A 19,860-nucleotide genomic window follows, 5' to 3' on the forward strand; every position below is an offset into this window, starting at 1 on the left:
TGCTCCGAAAGGAGAATTTTTGCCTCTTCACCAGGTTAAATCTCCTTCTAAACAACAACAGGTCCCTTCGTTCAGTTTCCTTGCCAAGGATACAGCAGAATGCCTCGGCGAGGGAGAGGGAAGTGGAGTGTGAAAGAGAGCCAGTGTGTTCCAGCTCCAGCAGTGGGGAATTTGCTGTCTCTCCACCATAATTAAATATTGTTTGCATTGCTTATTGACAGAGCGCTAAGCCACACTCCGTTTTAATTTGTTCTTTGATAGTTGCCTTTTGCTGCTAATTGATTTTCAGGGTGGTTTTTATTTTTTGTCTGATTTAATACCTGCGGTGCCACTGAAAACAGAGAGGCAAGGTGACACGGAGCTGAGGAGCGAGCCAGGAACTGGCTTGTCCTCGCACACAGCCAGCTTCCCTCTTCATCTCCACCTGCACGAGTTGATATACAAAGCTCCAAGCTCGTCTCTGGGTAACAGGAGAGGCTGGAGGGATCTGATAGCTGCTCCATCGCCACTGCGGGGATGGAGGAGAAATTGGCATTAGGTAGCTCACAGTTACTCCAGTCTCAGCTTTTTCCAGCAGGGGTGCACTGTAGGAAATAGCACAGGAGCGTTGGCTGTGCGGGGAGCGCCCAGCTATGCCTGCCCTGACTTCTCCCAGTAGGAGGTGCTGTAGGAATGGGAGAGGAACTTAGACTGTAGGGAGCTGCTAGCCACTCCATTCCCAATAGGAGGCACTTTGGGGAATAATGTTCTCCCAGCTTCTCCCAGCAGAGGGCACTGTAAGGAATGGGATGTGGGCTGAGTCACTGCAGAAAATTATGCCGGTTGACTGTGTCTGGGGAACTTGTTCCTGGCGTTCCTCAGACGCCAGCGACCACGGTAATATGAAGTGTTGTGATGTTGATAGCACCTTCCATCTCAGAGGAGCCCAAGGCTCTTTACAAACGCGGTGCATGCAGCCTGACTGAAATGCTGCCACTTCTGGGGTGACAGGGAAACAAAGGTCACAGAGCGCAATGGCTGGGGGGAGGGGAAGGGAAATATCCTCCAAGACAGGAGGGCAAACCCCCTCCTCTTCCAAAAAGTGCCATGGGAGCCGTAACATCCACGCAGAGCAGAAAGAAGCCGTGGGTCTGATTGTGTCAGCAGAGCTGAGTGGCTACAACACTACCCATTGTGTGGGCTCTGCACCTGGAAAACCAGCCCCTGTGGTCTCTAAGGACCCACCCAAAAGAGAGACGCGCTCTTGGCACGAACCGCCTGGAGCCAACCCTATAGGATAACACCCTGCTCAGAGCTGAAGCTGGGCCCCCGGGGCTTCGACCTACCTTTTCTGGGGAAAGCACTGGGTTTCTTTCTAAGCCCCCTGCCTTGAATGCTCTGGCCAGGGCTCTTTGGGTCTGTGCCTCCAGATGTGATTAGGAGGTGAGCAGTGAGGGGTTAAATTTAATCACCGCACTAGAGCTGGAATTGCTTAGCACCCCTGAGCATGTGATCGCTTTGCCTGGCTGGCTCCACACCATGCGCTGGGGCTGGCGGGTGATAGGGCTGGTGAGCCAGCCAGCTCCTGGGTTACAGCTGCACAGTCCCATGCCAACTCGAGCATTCTGACACGCCCGGGTGCCTGCATCTGCCCCACACAGTGCTGATGTGTGGCGTGGGTCTGGCTGCCAGACCGCCATGGGATCTCGCTGCACTTGGGCAGACCTGGGCTAAGCGCTACCCCCACTCAGCCCTCCCGCCGCTCGCTCTGCCTGTCCCAGGTTGGGCGGTGTGTTGACAAGCTGTGTTCTGTTCCCTTCCCAGGACGATCCAGAGGGAGAAGAGATTGAAAGGGAGAAGTCCAACTCCTTGAAGCTGGAGTTTACCGAAGATGTGAACTTCAAAACCAAGGTTAACTATTCGTATGCCGCTGTGCAGATCCCTACGGACATCTACAAAGGCTGTGAGTGCCGCTTTCTCCTCGATTTCTAGGGACAATTCTGATCGCCTAGGTTGACCCCTGTATAACGTAGGTCAGAGAGCTCCACCCTGTAATTCCCTATCCAGTCAATAACTCCTGACTAAGCCAGAGCGTGTCTTTTAGTGAGAGCCCCCCGACCTGGGTGTAAAGATCTCGAAGGAAGGACAGAGGGCTGCACTCATGTGTTAGCTCTCCTCTCTCTATTACTGTCTTTGTGCAACTCATGGTTTATGAAAAATAACGCAGAGCCTGTAACTACCGGAGTCTGGGGGCTCGACAGGCTGACGTAAATGTAGAGCTGTTGAGCCCCTGCATGAACATCCCATCAATGCAGTTCCATGGCGTGGCCTGTGGAAGACGGAGTATGTACCTTTCCCTGGCAGAGCGTGCTACAGTGAGTGAACCCCTCCCCCCTGTTCAAGGGAGGCAGGATTGTAGCAGAGACGGGTCTGACCCCAAAGACTCCCCAACCTAGGGGAGGTCCCATCCACCTCCGGCCATTGCAGCGCCCAGGCATAGCCTTGGACAATTAGCGGCACTGCACCAAAACCACTCTGTCGCTTTGCCCTGGGGTTCTGTCACCTCCACTGCTCTGTGATGGGAGGCCCCTTGGTATCTCTCAGTCTCCCTCTGTAAGCCGCACTTCTGCTGGAGAGTTTCCCCAAACTGACGCTGGGTGGGCAGTTCCCTTCCCAGCAGAATGGTAGGTAAATAGATCCCCAATCGCCACCCACAATGGTGCAGCTGGTTTCTCCGAGATCACGCTGAGAATGTCAGCCACCCAGCCTGATGGCTCAGATGAAGCCGTGGGATTGTGTGTGCTGGCCGTAGTGTCACTGCCACTGGTCTGAGGCTGCTCTCCCCTGGTCTCCGTCTCGCTGTCAACAGCAGCCCTGGCCCATGTCCGGTTTGTGAGCTCAGCACCAAACAACCACCTGATCTAGTAAGAGGGGGGCCAAGCGCCAGGAGCTCCTGTTGCCGGACATGCCTGTAGCTCGCGGAACTTGCTGCAGCTGAGACACACTGGCTCGGTTCCTAAGGGGGCAAGGGAATTGGAAGGCCAAGGGTGGGATGGGACCCCCAGCAGACCCCATCTCTCCTGTCTCAGCTTTGCTGGATTGTAAAGAGAGGGAGGCAGCGGTTCATTCTCTGCCATGGGACTGATGGATAGAATCATAGAATATCAGGGTTAGAAGGGGTCATCTAGTCCAACCCCCTGCTCAAAGCAGGGCCAATCCCCAATTTTTGCCACAGATCCGTAAATGGCCCCCTCAAGGATTGAACTCACAACCCCTGGGTTTAGCAGGCCAATGCTCAAACCACTGAGCTGTCCCTCCCCCCAGCTGGCTTCACATACTGGGAAAGGGAATGTGTCACCCTGCTGCCCTGGAATCTGGCCCACTTTCGCTGCCACTTGGTCCTCTGGAGCTCTCCGTCCTCCTCATCCAGTGCTAATGCGCAGACAGGTGCTTGGTGGGTGAGAGGGGACCACCTCCCTCCGCAGCATTAGGGACTGGCTTCAGTGAAAAGCAAGGCAGTGGAGTGGCTGGACCAGCAGTGTGTCCGGTGTTGCAGACTGGCCTTGGGCCTTGTCATGAGTGGTTAGAGGTGGAGAGTTCCCACACATGGTCTGCCTGGGCATCACTGTCTTCTGATGAACACTGGTGTCAGATGGGAAAGAAGCGTGGGGGACGCATGCATAGAAGCCCCAGGTGTATTGCCGCTCAGTACAGCTGCCTGTCTGGAGCCCAGTTAGTGCTCAGTCCCTGCGTGGCTGCCGAGCAACCCTCCTTCTTTCTCATGAGCCCTGCTTTTAAGGCCAGCTCCCTGTCCTGTAACTAGTCCCACTAGGTGGAGGTAGGTGCTACAGATAGCACCTCCCCAGTCCTTAGCCTAAGCCAGAGCCCCTCGTAACATTTACCAGAAGAGTCCCTTGCCCCTCTGGTAAGTCCCAGAGGATGGTTCAGTCACACCAGCTCCTCCTGACAACAGCTAAGACGAACCCTCCCCACTGGGCAGAGCATTCTGACACTGTTCATTGTGGGGTCTCTTGCGCTTTACTCCAGAGCATCAGGTCTAGGTACCAGCCTTAGATGGCTCGTTGGTCTGAGCTGATACCGTGATCCCCTGTGACAGAGAGAGAGACAAGTCCGTATGAGCTAATGGAGAGAAATGCATTAATTCCAAGGCTCCCAGGTGATGGGATGTGTTGCAGAGGAGGTTGTGGTGTCCCCATCACCTGAGATGTTTGAGGCTGGATTTGACCCCGCTGCCCGGGATGTGCAGTGAGGTTGGCATCTTCATTCAGGAGCCAGGTAGGCATTCCGCACAAAGGCTAAGCTGCGTTGGAGGAACAACGTGGTTTGGTGCTGGCTCCTAACGTTGTTGACATGGTCCAGAGAGGCATTGTTCTGAACCAGCTAGAGTGATGCTCCTTGCAGCACAGCTGACCGCAGTCAGCAGATTAAGCAGCACCCGAGGCAATTAGATTCACTAGTGGCCCAGGAGGAGTTGGCACCAAGTTAACTAGCCCTGGGGGAGAGTCAGGGAGTTGTCAAATAGCAAAGGGATGAGTATGAATTCCCATAGACTGACCCACTGCAGGTCTTGGGGCTTGAGGGCCTTGTAGGAGAGTCTTCTGCATTGTGAGTGAGAAGGAGATTGGGGTCGGCTACCTGCTACCTGCACTGGCTTGCAGAAAATGAAAGCCGTGCTGCATTGGTGCAAGGAGGACTGTCTCGCCAAGATCCCTTCCCATCCAGAGGATGAGGTCTTCCATCTCTGTGTTGTCTCCCCACTTTGGCTGATCGTTGGGAGCAGCCCTCGGCTTTCCCCAGAAATGAGCAAAACTTGCCAACCATCATGTTGTCTTTGGGCCTTGAAAATAACGAGGACAAAGCCAGAGCCTGCTGAGTTCTAAAGCTGTCCGATACACCAGAGTGCGCCCATGCCCCATGCTCCTGCCCCATCACCAGGGAACCTGCAAAGCAGAGCAGGGCCCGCAAGCCGTGACTCTTGCTCACTACGTCCTACGCACTGGCAGTGCAAATCACCTGCGCCCAGCTGGAGTCCTGCATCAAAGGCTCAGGGGTTCTCTGGCTCCCCATTGCTAATCACAGCGCATATACTTGTGCTTCATTGTTATGGGGAACTTTGTGCTTGTGAACATGAAGGGACCTGATGGTGCTGGATGGAGCCAAGCACGGATATACATGTGTGCAGTATGCACCCACCAGGGAGCTGCCAAGAGTTCCCTTCCAATGTGCCCCAGGGAGCTCGCACATCCACCGAGCCTGTTTGAGGGAGCTGGCCAGACTCCCTACTTTGGAAACACCAGGAACCTTTGTCTAGTGGCTGGTCCACCATAGACATTGATAAGTCAGCGACAGCCAGCCACAGAGGGCCTTAGTCCTTTAGCACAAGGGGCTGTGGCTGATGCTTTTTAGAGGTGGGAGGGATAGCTCAGTGGTTTGAGCAGTGGCCTGCTAAACCCAAGGTTTGTGAGTTCAAGCCTTGAGGGGGCCATTTAGGGATCTGGAGCAAAAATTGGAGATTGGTCCTGCTTTGAGCAGGGGGCTGGACTAGATGACCTCCTGAGGTCCCTTCCAACCCTGTGATATTCTATGATGTGAAGGTCCTGGGTTCAAACCTCACTGTTGACCCAAGCAAGGTCACTGTTTACACGTTCGCTAGGAAAACTCACACTCCTGCTCCCAGCCTAGGAGTACAGAAGCAGGGAGCCCAGACGCAGCTTCCTAGATCACACAGACACACACGCAAACTCCCCCATGAGGCTCCCCTCCACTTCCAAATCACCGTCTTGCCTGTGATTGGAGCCTAGCTCACATCACCTTATTTAGCCTCACTTTCCATCATGTGCTGATATACAGACTCGTTAGCTGCATGTACATACGCAGGAGCACATCCGTGGAACCATTTCATCGCATCGGCATCAGTGGATTAGAAATAGCAATTAGTTTTATTACCCCGCTAGCACGGGCCGAGCAGCTAATGAAGCAAATCATGAGATCGGGGAAGGGGGGGGAAGCATGGGACGGGTGAGCAGGATGAAATATTCATGATTTCCAACCCCCCGCTCTTCAGCTGGCACAATTGCTAATGTCCTGCCAAAGCCACATAAATCACCACACTCGGCTATGGAAGGAAATCAGGCTGGAGATTAACTCACTCCGGGGAGTTGGAGCCTATTTGGAGAAATAATGGCCAGGCGGGGATGGCGGGGGCAGAGGAGTGGGGGCAGAACTGAGTAGCTCTGTGGGGAAGAATGTTGCTTCTTTGGAAATAGCCATTGCAAAAATGAGCCAAAGCAGCGTTCTGGTGCATGGAAATAGCTGCCAAGTGTGGTGGAGTCAGGGTGGAGTCCTGGCATGCACCATGGCAGGAGGGAAGGGGGCTTGCAGCAAAAGCACTGGGCACCATGTGACATGGTGGCCACCCTCTTGGGACACACGCTGGGGATTAAACTGGTGTCCTCCAGAGCTAAAAGCATGAGTGGCTACAGCTTGAGCTAAAGAGCTTCAGTAAACGGGCGCTCTGATAGACTTCTAACCTCCATGAATTGGGCACAGAGCAGGATGCTTGGGGTTACACAGACCGAGACACGATCTCTGCTCACGGAGCCGTGCAGTTTGACTTGAGCCAAGACTCGACACATGGGTGAGAGGAACAATGGGAGAGAAGGGGAGGAGGCAGGGATCCTCAACCTGGGGGTTGTGGCCCCGACCCTGCCCTGCATCCTCACCCTGTATCGCTTTCTGTTACTTCCCTGTCCTTGCTGGCATAGGCAGCTCCTCTCCAGCTAGCATCACTAATGGGGGGCTCCCCCCACCTTCCTGACCCCAAAGGTGTTACCGGGCACAGAACTGACCCTGGCCCCGCAGAGCCCTCTCCTCCCCAGATGGCCCGTGCCTTGCCATGGAGGGATTCCTGTGCTCCGCAGGGCTCTCTGCCTCTGTGCAGTCCTCGGGAGGGAGCTCAGATCCGAGTCAGGCTGGATTCATGGTGAGAATATGATCTCCTGAGAGCAGGTATCCAGCGCTTTATGCCAGTCTGCACACTCTGTGTTCACCTCATCCGCCCGGGGAGCCTGGGCCTACATGTTTCTGAACATGGAATGAGCCCAGATTGTGATACAAAGGCTCCCTCATGTATGAGAGACTGGGCTGAGATCTGGGGCAACTTGCTTTTTTAGCCAAGAAATCTCAGCCTGGTGCCCTGGCCAGACTCCCCTTTCTGCTCCCTAATCCTCCCTGCCCCAGTTTCAACCACACAATGGTCCTAATCTGTTCTGAAATGGGGCACTAAACAGCTGTCCTCTTGCATGCCAGAGGTGGGTGCTTTTCAGTGGTGGGTGGGTGGCTCCTGTAGCTGTGGTAGTTCCAAGGCAGCAGACATCTTAGTATGTAAGCACCAGTGCCAAGGGCCACAGATAGAGCCATGTTCTGGTTTGCCCTGTGCGGATGGGATGCCAGGAGCCTTCCTTCTGCCACATGCTCCCTGGTGGCAAGGCTAGGGATTGTTTGGGGCAGCAGCAGTGCTTGGCTCATCAAAGGAGCAGGACAAGTGATCGGTGCACCTCTTCCAGCACGAGGAAATGGGGTGGAGGGAACAGATGTCAGGTCCTGCTGCAGACTCTAGCCGCTGTGTACTCCTGGCCCAGGCACGGAGGTTTGGAAAGCACTGGGGATCCTTGGGAATGGGAAGAGCCATGGATAGACGTGGCTGTTTGGAGAGCCTGACAGAATATATTACAGTTTCAGTCCTGGAGCCTGCGTCCCCAGCTTTGGAAGGAGTCCCTGTGTGCTGGATGCTCTGTTTCCTGTGGTGTGGCCGTGGAGGATTAACAGAGTTCTGCTGAGGGAGCAAAGCTGAGAATGCGCAGTAAGCACGGCCCTGTGGGGGCAGATTAAGGCCACTTGGGCTGGGCAGAGCAGAAGCAAAGGTAATGCCGGTTAACGGCAGGGGACTCGGAGGAGAGGGCAGAACCCAGCTGAAGGATGATGTGTGAGCAGAGTAGTCTGGATGTGTGGAATGGGTGTAAGTGCCAGCGAGGATGAGGCCTGGGTACCAAAGCAGGAGAGGAGAGTTTAGTTGGACTCTCAGGAGATCTTTCTGCTGGCAAGAGCTACAAGGCTGTGGCATCAATTCCCCAAGAGACCAGGCCGTGGAAACAGCCTTTTAAATATGAACTGAATAACGCACACTACACTCGGGGGACGACTTCTGGGCTTGCTGCTGCAGGGGAGGAGCGAGACGGTACCTGACAGGGTACCTCTGATTTGTATGAGCTTGGCAGCCTGGCTTCTGGAGCAATCCACGCACCTGCCCTGCACCATGAGAGCGACTTTCAGGTGCATTGGAGAAGCAACCTTTGTGTTCTGGGGAAGAGAGGAAAAGTGAGGATCTTAGAGCTCCCTCTGCTGGCTGTCCAGTGCAGCATCCTCACTAGTGACTGCCGAGAGGGCCATGCAGACCCCTTCAGAAGAGGGGTGTTGTGGAAGGAAGAGACTGGGATTGGGGGTTGATCCGGCCAGCAGCTTGTGAGGGGTGAGTCCTGGAGGAGGAGCTCACTGAGGCCAGGCCTGATAACTGTGCTGTGCTCAGGAGCTGGGTGGGCAGTGGGGCTGGAGAGGACGGATGGGGCTTGAGGAAAAAAGAAGAGCTGTCTGGTTAAGGCAAGAGCGAGTTTTAAGTGTGCTGGCATGTTCTTTGTGCAATGGGACACCCTAGTCAGACCTCTCTTGAGAAAGCTGCCCTAGGACTCTTCATGAGCGACTGGTGCTTCCATTTGCTTACAAACAAGGTTATGGGTAAGTACCAGTATGTATTGAATGAGAAATAACTGCCTGGGTCCAGAGGTGGTTCCCAGCCTGCTGCGAATGGTCCCAGCCTGGGGAAAATTCAGCTCCGGACTTCACTCTGGGTTTTCAGCCAGGGCCCAGCCCTCATGACAGCAGAGCTCCAAAACTCCCCATGGTGGGAGGTGCGCACTGTCGCTGCTGCTCCTAGGAGGACTGTAGAGGGGAGCAGTGGGCAGACCCTTCTCCTGCAGAGATCCACAGCCCGGGGGGGATCACTGTGACTTCTCTGATGTGACGCTCTAGCCATCAGATTAAAGGACAGTTTTGCAATGGGCACCTGTAGCGGTGCCAGACCCATCGCCATGGCACCGCCTGCTGGCCATTCTGGAATTAGCTCAAGTCCTTCCACAGGGCATCCTCCTCCAGTGGTGTCTCGCTCGCTGTTACTTCCGCTTTGCTGTCTCCACCGGTCTGTGACCCATATTGTTCCCCGGACTGCAGTGTCCTCTTCTGGGCACAGCCCTCCGGCTGTGTCCCATGCTGTTGTCTCTCCCACTTTCAGGGGAACTGGCAATCTATAGTCCAGCCACTCACCTCGGTGGCCCTCTGCAGTCACCAGTCTAGTCCCTTGCTCTGGGGCAAACTGCAGCCTGTGTTAGCCACTTGCCTCAGGGCAAGTGGGGGCAGCCCTAGCACCTTATCTGCCCTTCCTCCAGGGCCTCAGTCTGGCAGCAGTCAGACTGAAGCTCCTTCTGTTCTGCTACCCTGCCCAGCATTGCTCTAGCCATGGTGCTTCTAGGCAGCAAAGCCTTCTCCCTGGCAGGCCAGGGAGAGACCCCCTCTGCTCGCTTGAGCAGCCCTTTATATATGGCCCCTGATGGCCCTGATTGGCTGCTGCAACAAGCCACCTCCCGATTGGCTCGCTTAGTGAGCCCTCCTCTAATTGGAAGGTTCTGCATAGGCTCCCTCTGGCCTGTTTCAACCCTTCCCCCCTGTGTGGACCGGCCACCTCACCACAGCACCATAGACCTGGGGGGAATATTGGAAGGCACGAGTGAGATCTGAAATCGTGATGCACAGATACATTACCCTGTGTCAAAATGCACAGATTCCCACCAGAATAGTAAATTGGAGCTTTGGATGGAATAGGCCGAAGAACCACAAGAAACAAGTTTGCTTTCAATTTGGAGAAAGATTTCCTGAGCACTCCTTTCCTGCCCAGTCCTGCTGCTCACAAACTCAGAACAGTTGCTCCGGCAACCAAAGAGTTAAAAGGGTGGAGCAGGGTCAAAATAAGGCTTTGAGGCTGACCCTGCAGACCCCTGATCAGTGCCTCCATAAGGATATTAAAACGGGAGGAGCAGCTGCTCCAGGGAATTGCGGTAATTAGAAACAATCAGCACTGCCTCATTCGTTGTAAATTTCATTTTTCTTCTTTTTCCAAAGCCCATTTACGAGCCCCGGTGCCTGGCGTTTCTCTGTGATGGAAAGTGAGTTCACAGGAAAAGGATCAGAGCCTGGAGAACTTTCTTCCTGCTGTTTATTTAGTGTTAATTTTAAAAAAAAGAGAGCCAGGGTTGCATGTCCAGGGCATGCACTTGACAACCGGATCGCCTTTAACTCACCAGGGAAGCATGGCTCTCCCGGTCGGGCTGCCCAGCCAGCAGTGAAGGTGGGCAGCCAGATGCAGTCACAGCCCTGCGCAGTCGTGCTTTGGGTACCCACATGAAACGGTTGGCCAATGGGGTTTGCCATGTGGGGAACCGAACCCCAGTGCTACACTGGCCCCTCCCCACCGGGGAAGGAGGGTGCCAAGCCCTGGATAGAGACTGGACATGGGGCATCCAGCGGGTGGGACGTCCCCCCTAGTCCAGCCTGCTTAGGGAACCCTCTGCCTGGCCCCATCGCTGGCGTCATTTCCCCTGAGTAGCTTCTAGCCCAATACAGTGGAGTCCCTCACGCCCATGCACGCAACACGATTTAGGGGGAGCAGCCAGTGGCAGCGTCTCCCAAGGACCAGCACCCTCCAGGGGTGAGGTCCAGCCCTGGCCAGGGAGCCCTGTAGAGAGAAGGCTGGAAACAGAGGGGAAAGGGGCCGTTGGCTGGGGCACGAACAGGTCAATGCTACATGGAGAATTCCAGCCTCTCACTTCCCCTCTGTAAAACGGGAGTATTATTAGGGTCTGATCCTGTGGAAGGGACATCTCGGGCATTGATCATGGGTGTTAGGGGGACCTCGTCTGTCTCTAGCCAGCCCCGTGAAGTCCACATGGCAGCTGCCAGGTTCAAAAAAGGACAAGGAGGCGGCAGTGGGCGGGGAAGCATTGATTCCCAGCATTTAGGGGGTCTGGACGCAGCAGCTCTCCCCGGGGATGTTGGAGGTGTGGCTGGCTGTCAGGGAGTGAATGGGATTGAGAGGCACAAGCGGTGCCCCTTGGCTTGCCAGCTCCCCAGCCCTGTCCCATGCCAGTCTGGCACAGAAGCACCAGAGGGGCACTATCGCCGGCGGGCACGTTAATTAATACACGGAATGAAACACCCTCCACAGTCACCCGTCACTACACACACAAATTACATTTTACGTGTTTTTTATTTACTGTGTCACTTGTAATTAAATCCCTAATCGCTTGCTAGAGGGCGTGGCGTGGTCCTGCCTGTCTGGGGGTGGGGAGGGCGCCTGGAGGGGTCCAATCCAGCCTCATGTATCAGGGGATGGGAGAATCACCAGGGGCAGTGCTGGGGAAGGAGAGAGAGAAATGGGGATTTGGAGCGTGTTTGAGCAGGGAAGGAGTCCTGGATGGACCCGGTCCCCTGGTTCAGTCCCACTAATAAGAAACAAGAGGCTCCAGCAGAGAATCCAGCAGGAGTGGGACAGCAGAGAGAAAGAGGCATCTCTGAGCCCCTCACACGGGGAATTTCCCTCGGCTGGCAGGATCAGGCCCTCTGCTCGCCCACTCCCCTAATTCTGGCAGGGGATAATAATGGAGGAGCTTGGCTGTGGTGAAGGAGACCCACATACTGTCCGTTTACACACAACCCAAAGCGACCTGCCCCAGTCTCTCTCTGAAGTGCGAAGGGGCCATTCAGGCAAAACAGGGTGGGGGAATGAGCAGGGTCCAGCTAGGATCCAAACCGCGTCACCGTCAAGAGACTAGCAGCCTTCACATGCAAAGCCCAGTGCCTGGATGACACTCTCCCTGGTGATCAGGTTCAGCATAGCAAGGGAAGCTTTCTGCACGCATCAACCTGGCTTGGGGAGTTGCCTGAGTCTTTGGCAAAAGTATTTGGCACTCGGCACAAGAAAAGATTTTTCCAAGGGACACATCTGTGTCTCTCCCCAACACCCCACCTGTATGGAGCTTTGGCCATGAAGTCGCTCTGGGGAATATTTGTATGTGCTGGAAAGCCTTGGAATGACTCATGGGTGTTAAGGCTACAGGACAGTTTTTATTCTAAGCCTCTGGTTTTGGTGACTTACAATTTTCTGAAATTTTCTCCCTTCAGGCTGGAATTTTCCAACCATGGTCCCTGCCCCCAAAGTGATCTTTGTTTAAAGTTTGAGCACAACTCATTCATCCATTTTTGAAAGGGTTTAAAGAGGAAAAATACACACATTTGCCATTTCAGAACCAAAAAAACCCCTGTTGCATTCTCTTTTTGAACTGCTCTGCAGCAGAATCATCAGGGGGGTGGAAAGTTGAAATTTGGGAGAGAAGTAGCCCTCTCTTGGAAGTGCTTTAAAATGTTCTGAAGAAACTTAGTTTTGTGTTCACCCACGGAAAATCAAACCTCATGCATGCATGGGACATTTTGTTTGGTGTTTTCTTGCTGAGCACATAACTGTATCGCTAAGGTTCCATTGTACATCCTGAGTGGCCCTCTCAGCTACATACGCTACTGCTTAATCTCCTAAATTACTGCAGACACACCAAACCCACTTTCCAAATGCATCAGTGAAAAACACGGGCAGCTGCTGCTTTCCCCACCAAAAAATGCCTCCAAGCAGCCAAGGGAGCCATGCACTGCGCTGGGACTCAGGAGGGTCGGTGTTTCTGAGGCAAATTCAACCTGATAAAAGGAAATACTCTTTCACACAACATGCAGTTAGACTACGGAACTCATTGCCACAAGAAGTCACCATGGCCAAGAACTTAGCAAGATTCCAAAGGGGGTTGGACACTTATATGGAGATCAAGGCTATCCAGATCTATCATAGTTAATGAGAACAAAAATGATGGAAGGGAGATTAAACCTCAGGCTTCAAGGTTTACTCCAATCTCTAACTATTAGAGACCAGAATGAGGCCTATGTGTGGGGTGGGGGTGCAGTTTATCCCACATCTGCTACCGGGGGGCTCTGTCACTTCCTTCTGAAGCATCAGGCCCTGGCCGCTGTCAGAGATGGAACGTGGGCTGGATGGACCATGGGTCTGGGCCAGTCTGGCAATGCAAGTGTCCTTTTCCCTCTGCTGAGTGGCCTAAATAACTCTGCACTTCACAGCTCTTATTTAGCAAAGCCTCATGCCACTCCTCCAAGAGGTTAGGCCAGTACCATTGCCACCGTCTGTGAGATGGGGTCAGAAAGGCACGGAGAGGTTGAAAGCACTGCACAGAAAGCAAACTTCCTTCCCTCTCGGGCCATGTCTACACTACAAAATTACATCAGTACGCAGCCATCACAGTAATCACATCGCTTCTGTGCGCACTTGGCTCCTTGTGTCGGCGCTGTGTGTCCTCACCAGGAGCGCGTGTATCGACTGCATTGTCAACGTGAGGCATTGTGGGACTGCTCCTGGAGGCCAGTATCAGCTGACATAAGCAATGCAGCATCTACACTCATACTCTGCGCCGTGTGGGAAAGTGGTGTTACTAAACTGGTGTCATGGGAGCCAGATTTAAGTGAAGACACTTTCACAGCTAGGTTGATGCAAGGCAGCTTACGTCGACCTAACCCTATAGTGGAGACTGGGCCTGGGTGTGTCTACATAGCAAAGAAAAATCCACGGCACCGAGCCTCAGAGCCCGGGTCAATTGACGCAGGCTTGTGGGGCTCAGACTGACGGGCTGAAAACAGTAGCATAGACCTTCCCTGCTCACCGGGTTACAAAGCCCGGGCTCCAGCCCAAGCAGGAATGTCTATGCTGCTATTTGTCACCTCACAGCCTGAGCCCTGCAAGACCTGGGCTCTGAGACTCGGTCCCGTGAGTTTTTCTTTGTGGACAGAACCTCTTCCTGGCTCTGATGCCTTCCCCCATCCATGGGTGGGCAGGACAGACATCGAGGAGAGATCGGTAAGGGGTCAGAGTGGGGGAGAGCTTGAGAACAGCCATTTCTGTCAAGAGACAAGTTGCTTTAAGAAGAAAGCAAGAGAGAAAGCACGCAGAGGAGCTGGCATTGTTGGTTCAGGCTTGAAATATCTCCTCTCCCTGGAGCAGTTGGTTCCCTTCTCAGCAGGACTGTCTCAGACGTTTATCTTCAAGGCCCCGTGCAGTGCATTGTATGTATGTTGTTCAGAGCAGGCTTTATACAGTGAATCCCTGATGGTTGTGTGGGTGGGTGATGATGAGCCCATAGTGCAGTGCACGAGAGCAAAGATTTGCGCAGGAGACGTATAAAATTCCCCCCTGCCCTTTTGTGCAGCAATCCTGTGTGTTGGTTGGCTTCTGCTCTCCTCCCCAGAGTCTGCTGCATTTCCACAGTGCCCTGCGTGTATAATGCAGACATCACTTTGCAGGAATAAAAATCATTATACAAATGTAAAATATCATGGTACCTGCTGCTTGTACCAACAAATTCTGTTGGGATATCTGCGTTACCAGGACATGCCCAGGGAAACTGGTTTAGCCAAATGCTAGCAAATGGTAATGACTGCCACAGTATTGGCACAAATGCAGTTAGTGCAAAGTAGTTTAACAGTGAGTAACTAGGTGTTAAATTGGGTGTGAAATGTTAAACGCTGACCAAGATCTCAATCCAGGTCACCTGGATTCTTGCGGCCTGGGAAAAGGCTGGCAGCGCTCTACTGGCGTCTAGCCAAATAGTTTAAGTGACAGAATTTACATGTTGTATTTGCTGATTTTTGTGCAAGCCAGGAGAGCTTCCAAGACCTGCAGATGGGAGCTTCTGCTGCTATTTTTTTTTTATTTTATTTTTTACTCTTTCCCTTTCATATTGAACAGAGGAGACAACTAGGAAATTCCAAACAAAAGTCTTCTGTTAAGGACATGTTTGGGTTGCATGTTTAGACCCTCAGAAGTCAAGCAATGCTGAAGTTAGTTACTGTGGACCCTTAACTCTGCCCCTTTGCCTGTATCCATTAGGATGCAGCCTTTAATTACACAGTCACAGCCTGTTTCCCAAATAATACCATTGCCCTTTAACCCCAGCAGTTACCCAAAGTTCCAAACCTTGCAGGGCTGGTTCCATTCGGACAAACAATCAGTGATACAAGTCAGGGACATTCCTGGAGCAATCTCGTATGTTTACCAAGAATGGTCACAGTCCTGTTCCCTGACCTCAGCAGCAAGCCGCTTCCTTGCTCAGAACTCCCCAGATCTGCCTCTCCAACGAGCGCTGTGTCTGCTTCCTCTCAGGGTCTCCCTCACAACTTCCCTTGGCTGCCTGCCTCCAACACCCACAGCTTGCAACTAGCATCACCCTGTTAATCTACCTATAATAATCATGGTCTCTAGCTCTTATCTAGCACTTTTCATCAGCAGATCTCAAAGCGCTTTACAAAGGGAGGTCAGGATCATAACAGATGGGAAAAGTGAGGTGAGTTGATTTGCCCAAAGTCACCCAGCAGATCAGTGGCACAGCCAGGACTAGAACCTGGGTCTTCTGAGTACCTGCCTGGCTTAGCTCTGACCCGCCATCCATCATAGTGCTTTGTCTCATCACCTCCATTGTCTTCAGCTGTTTTGACTACAGAAAGAGGCTTGCTTTCTCCTTCTGTTGATTATCTTTAGACCCAAGACCCATCGAATGGCAGCTATTAGCAAATACCTTTCAGCACAACAATACATCATGCAATTTTTTCTACAAGCGTAGATACCCACATGTTGTATCTTTTCGTCCGGCTCAGTGCACTATTGTTACATGTTTGTGCAGTGTTTAGCACAATGCAGCCCCAACCACATTCCAGATGTTTATTAACAATACTATAACAAGAAGAAGAAGCTAATAGTGAATGGAGATTCCTTGTTTTTCTCGTGAGGTCTTGTGTGTACTGATCTATCTTGGGTACCATATCAAGCTGTGGTGGTTGATGCCCACAACTAAATGAGGTGGGTATGAAATATAACAGTTTCCCATGAAATCTGTCATTTCCTCACCACCACTTTTTTTTTTCCTTATGGGAAAAATACAGCTGCTGGCCCAGTGAAACAAGAAATTGTGCAAAATACACTGATAACACAACTCAGTAGGTGCAGCTTTCTAAGAAACGGCATCTGAGATACTGACATCATAAATTATTGGCTGGAGACATATCTGTCTGCAGAAGGGAAAAAAAGTCCTCTTCACCATATTGGGCATGATACAGAGAAATATATTCAGATCCAGCCTTTAGAGAGAAGACAACAGGTTATATATAGCAGGCTAAGGGCCAATGTGGGATTCAGCCCTAAATCAGTATAAATATTCTTAGTCCATTAGGTCAATAACATTAATAAAAAATATCTTACCCTATGCTGCATGTGTGTATCTAAGATGTAGAAAAAACTGTCTGCTATAGGATATGGATTGACAAATAGTGTGCGTTCCTGTCATTAAAGACTGTTTGGCATCCACACGAGGGGGCAGAGGAAGGGCTAGGCATGCAACTGTGACCTGCGCACTTTCTGACTATCGAAGGCATAACCGTATAACTCTAACATTCTACTACAGAGATTTCTTTCTATGGAATAAGAGTATATTAGCAGGTTTCAGAGTAGCAGCCGTGTTAGTCTGTATTCGCAAAAAGAAAAGGAGTACTTGTGGCACCTTAGAGACTAACCAATTTATTTGAGCATGAGCTTTCGTGAGCTACATCCGATGAAGTGAGCTGTAGCTCACAAAAGCTCATGCTCAAATAAATTGGTTAGTCTCTAAGGTGCCACAAGTATATTAGCAAAGGATGCTCCCAGCTGCTTCAGTCCCGGCCTCTCCCAATAGGTGACACTGTAGGGAGCAGGACAGGCTGGCTGTGGGGGAGCTCCCAGCTACTCCAGTCCCAGCTTTTCCCAGAAGGGGGCGCTGTAAGGAGCGGGGCAGGAGCATTGGCTGGGGCAGAGCTCTCAGCTATGCCAGCCTCTCCCAGCAGAGGGTGTTGTAGAGAGCGGGGAAGGCTAGCTGTGGAGGAGCTCCCAGTTGCCTCAGTCCTGGCCTCTCCCAGCAGGGGGCGCTGTAGGGAGCAGGGCAGGCACACTGGCAGTGGGGGAGCTCCCAGCTAAACCAGCCCCAGCCTCTCCAGTGCAGAACTGGGTGAGACATTTATTTTCATTAATGAAAGAAGACGTTGGTTTTGAAGTTGCTGCTGTGCCGTTCAGAAAAGATTTGCAGGGCATGGTGCCCGTCCCAGCGGGGCATCAGGACAGAGGCTGCAGGAGACTCCAGAGAGATTAATTTTTGTTTTCTCCTCTCCATTCTCTATTGTGTATGCTGAAGGAGATCGATACGTAAAGCACATTCCTCACGCCTGCTAATGCAGAGTCACGGAGCATATGCTGTGCCATTGATTGGCTACCAGGAGGAAAGGAGGCCTTTAGAGACAAAGGGGGACATAGAGGACTGTATGTCACCATGGTGCTGTAGGCACCTGCTTATTCTTCTGTCTAATGGACGAGGTAGGGAGTCTCTGATTTTCCTCTCATGAGTCAGTTCTTGGGCTTGGATGAATCACTCCTTATTTCTGGTTCCATGTTCCCATCGTATCTGGCTGTCAGTTCCTTGGGGAGGGGACCCGGTCCACATAGTGGGTCTGTGCCATCTGCCAGCACCTGTGCTTTTGTAGCACAACACTGGCATGGTTTGAGAGGCGCATAGTTTTTGTATGTACAGGTTTGATTTTGAAAAGGCGTGTGTGAGAGGGAGTGAATGAGACCATGTGTCTGTGGGTTTTGCCATGTGCCTGAATTAACTAGAATTAAATACCTATTATGGAAAGGTTTATTTTCTCAGATGGAGGAAATTAAAAATGAAAGTGGAATTACTTAAAAATGAAAAGCTTTACTATATTTTATTTAATTGATTGGTTGATTGATTAATTAATAGGCTTATTTATGGTGTCCATCACCTTAGTGTCTGAGCACCTCACAGGCATTGGTGGTGTTAGCTCACTGCACTCTATTATTATTCCCATTTTACAAATGGGGAAAACTGAGGCACAACCACTAATGTTTAGCTGCCAATTTGGCAGAAGCTAAGCTTTGATTTGCAGTGGTGCTGAGCTTCTGTTGACTCCAGCTGGAGTTAAAGGCCCTTAAGATCATGTTTTCATGACAGGTCTGAGCCAAATTTTTAAGAGCTTCGCACCAAGTGTCTCCCGTTATGACGCAGGGTTTCCTCCCTAAAAAGCATTGTAGAGATCAGAGAGAAAGGGGTCTTATATTACAGTCTATTAACCCATTCTGTGCTCAGCTGCACCCTGACTCTAGACCAATAAGATCCCCCCATAGCACCCGGGCAATTTGCATGATAGTAACAAATAATGAAATTGATGGGGAGGTGTTTTTCTTCATGGCCCCAGCAGATGCTCCTTCTCAAGGGCCAATAGATGGCCCCTTTACTGGATAGATGTAGGCCCAAAGTTGGGAGTGGATAATGTGGGCAGTGGATAGTTCTTGTGTTGTGTGTTCCCGCTTATTGCACCCCCAGCTCTTTGCAGCATGATTCATCTGTTGCCTGGCCTAGCGAGCTGGCTCCAGTGTGCCTTGAGGTTTTGAGGGAAGGGTAATAAGGATGACTAAGGAGTTTAGAGGAGGGACTGATGTAGGAGGAACCTCTAAGGGAACTAAATATATTCATCGGGTCACATGCTAGTTCTCATATAATACAACTGATGTGTCATTGTTTCCCTGCAACCTTAAGATACCCGGAACGATGCATGGCACAAGAAGCTGCTACGCTGGGCTATCTAAAAACTGGCATGGTGTTGTTTTGCAGTAATAGAGAAATTATATGGGATCATGTAGGAAGAGACTGTATCATAATTTATGCACACGAGGGGCAGAGTTAAGGTAACGTGTGACCTAACCTTTGGCCTTCCCTGGTTTGTCAGTGCTTAGCTGTGTCACCTTAATGTTCTGTTCACAGCTTTTTCCACTGGAGTTTCCTAGGGTGGTTGTGGGGTTTTGGGGGTGGGGATTACAAAAAAATACAACGGATAAGGAGAAGCCATTTTACAAAATAAAGGAAGAGACGCTCCAGTCTTCAGTTCTGTGAAACTCCACAGCTGGCAGGACAAATGTTGGTACATTCCATCACCCAGCACGAGCACCCGGACACCTTCCGACGTGTGCTGCTGCAGCCTGGAGACCCAAAGGTGTTTCAGGATCAGGCTCTCCCCTGCACACCCGGGCTTCCCTGCATCTTCGCCAGGGCTTGAGGCAAGACTGGGATGTGGGAGAGCTTGGTGCAGGCGTCCCTTAATGCGTGCGCACCCCTTCAGTCAGCCGTCCCCAGCATAACCCTGGTGGAGCTGTTCCAGGACACACAAGAAAGACCCTCTTGTGAGCACCTTAGCAGCCCTGCAGCTGACTGCTGGGGCCCTCATACAACTCCTTAGCGCCTTCGGAACCTCTCAGAGCCCTTCCCCCTGCTCCCCATTTTTGTGTACAGTGCACATGGCATCCCCAGCTGAGATCAGTGCCCCCTTTGTGCTGGGCACTGCACATGCACTTATTGAGAGACAGTCCGTGCCTGCCCCCCACAAGAGCTTGGGCCCAGATCTTCAAAGGTAGCTTCTTACAGCCTAACTAGACAGGACAGGCAAAGGGCAAGCAGGGAAACAGACTTGTTCAAGGACACGCAGCAGGTCAGGGCAGAGCTAAGTGGTCTCCTGCATCCCAGTCCAGTGCTCTACCCACTGGACCACACTGCT

At 52.0% G+C, this 19,860-nt stretch overlaps 1 protein-coding gene across 2 annotated transcripts in view; it reads left to right on the forward strand.

Annotated features, from left to right (window-relative positions):
* Window positions 1-19,860, forward strand: part of CACNA2D2 (calcium voltage-gated channel auxiliary subunit alpha2delta 2) — a 598,846-nt gene that overhangs the window by 449,324 nt on the left and 129,662 nt on the right. For both annotated transcript variants that reach the window (XM_074958327.1, XM_074958328.1), the window contains exon 6: window positions 1,804-1,942. In XM_074958327.1, coding sequence (XP_074814428.1) covers window positions 1,804-1,942 — 139 coding nt within the window. The remainder of the gene's footprint in view (window positions 1-1,803; window positions 1,943-19,860) is intronic.

This window comes from Natator depressus, chromosome 7 (genome assembly GCF_965152275.1).
Source record: "Natator depressus isolate rNatDep1 chromosome 7, rNatDep2.hap1, whole genome shotgun sequence".
Lineage (NCBI taxonomy): Eukaryota > Metazoa > Chordata > Testudines > Cheloniidae > Natator > Natator depressus.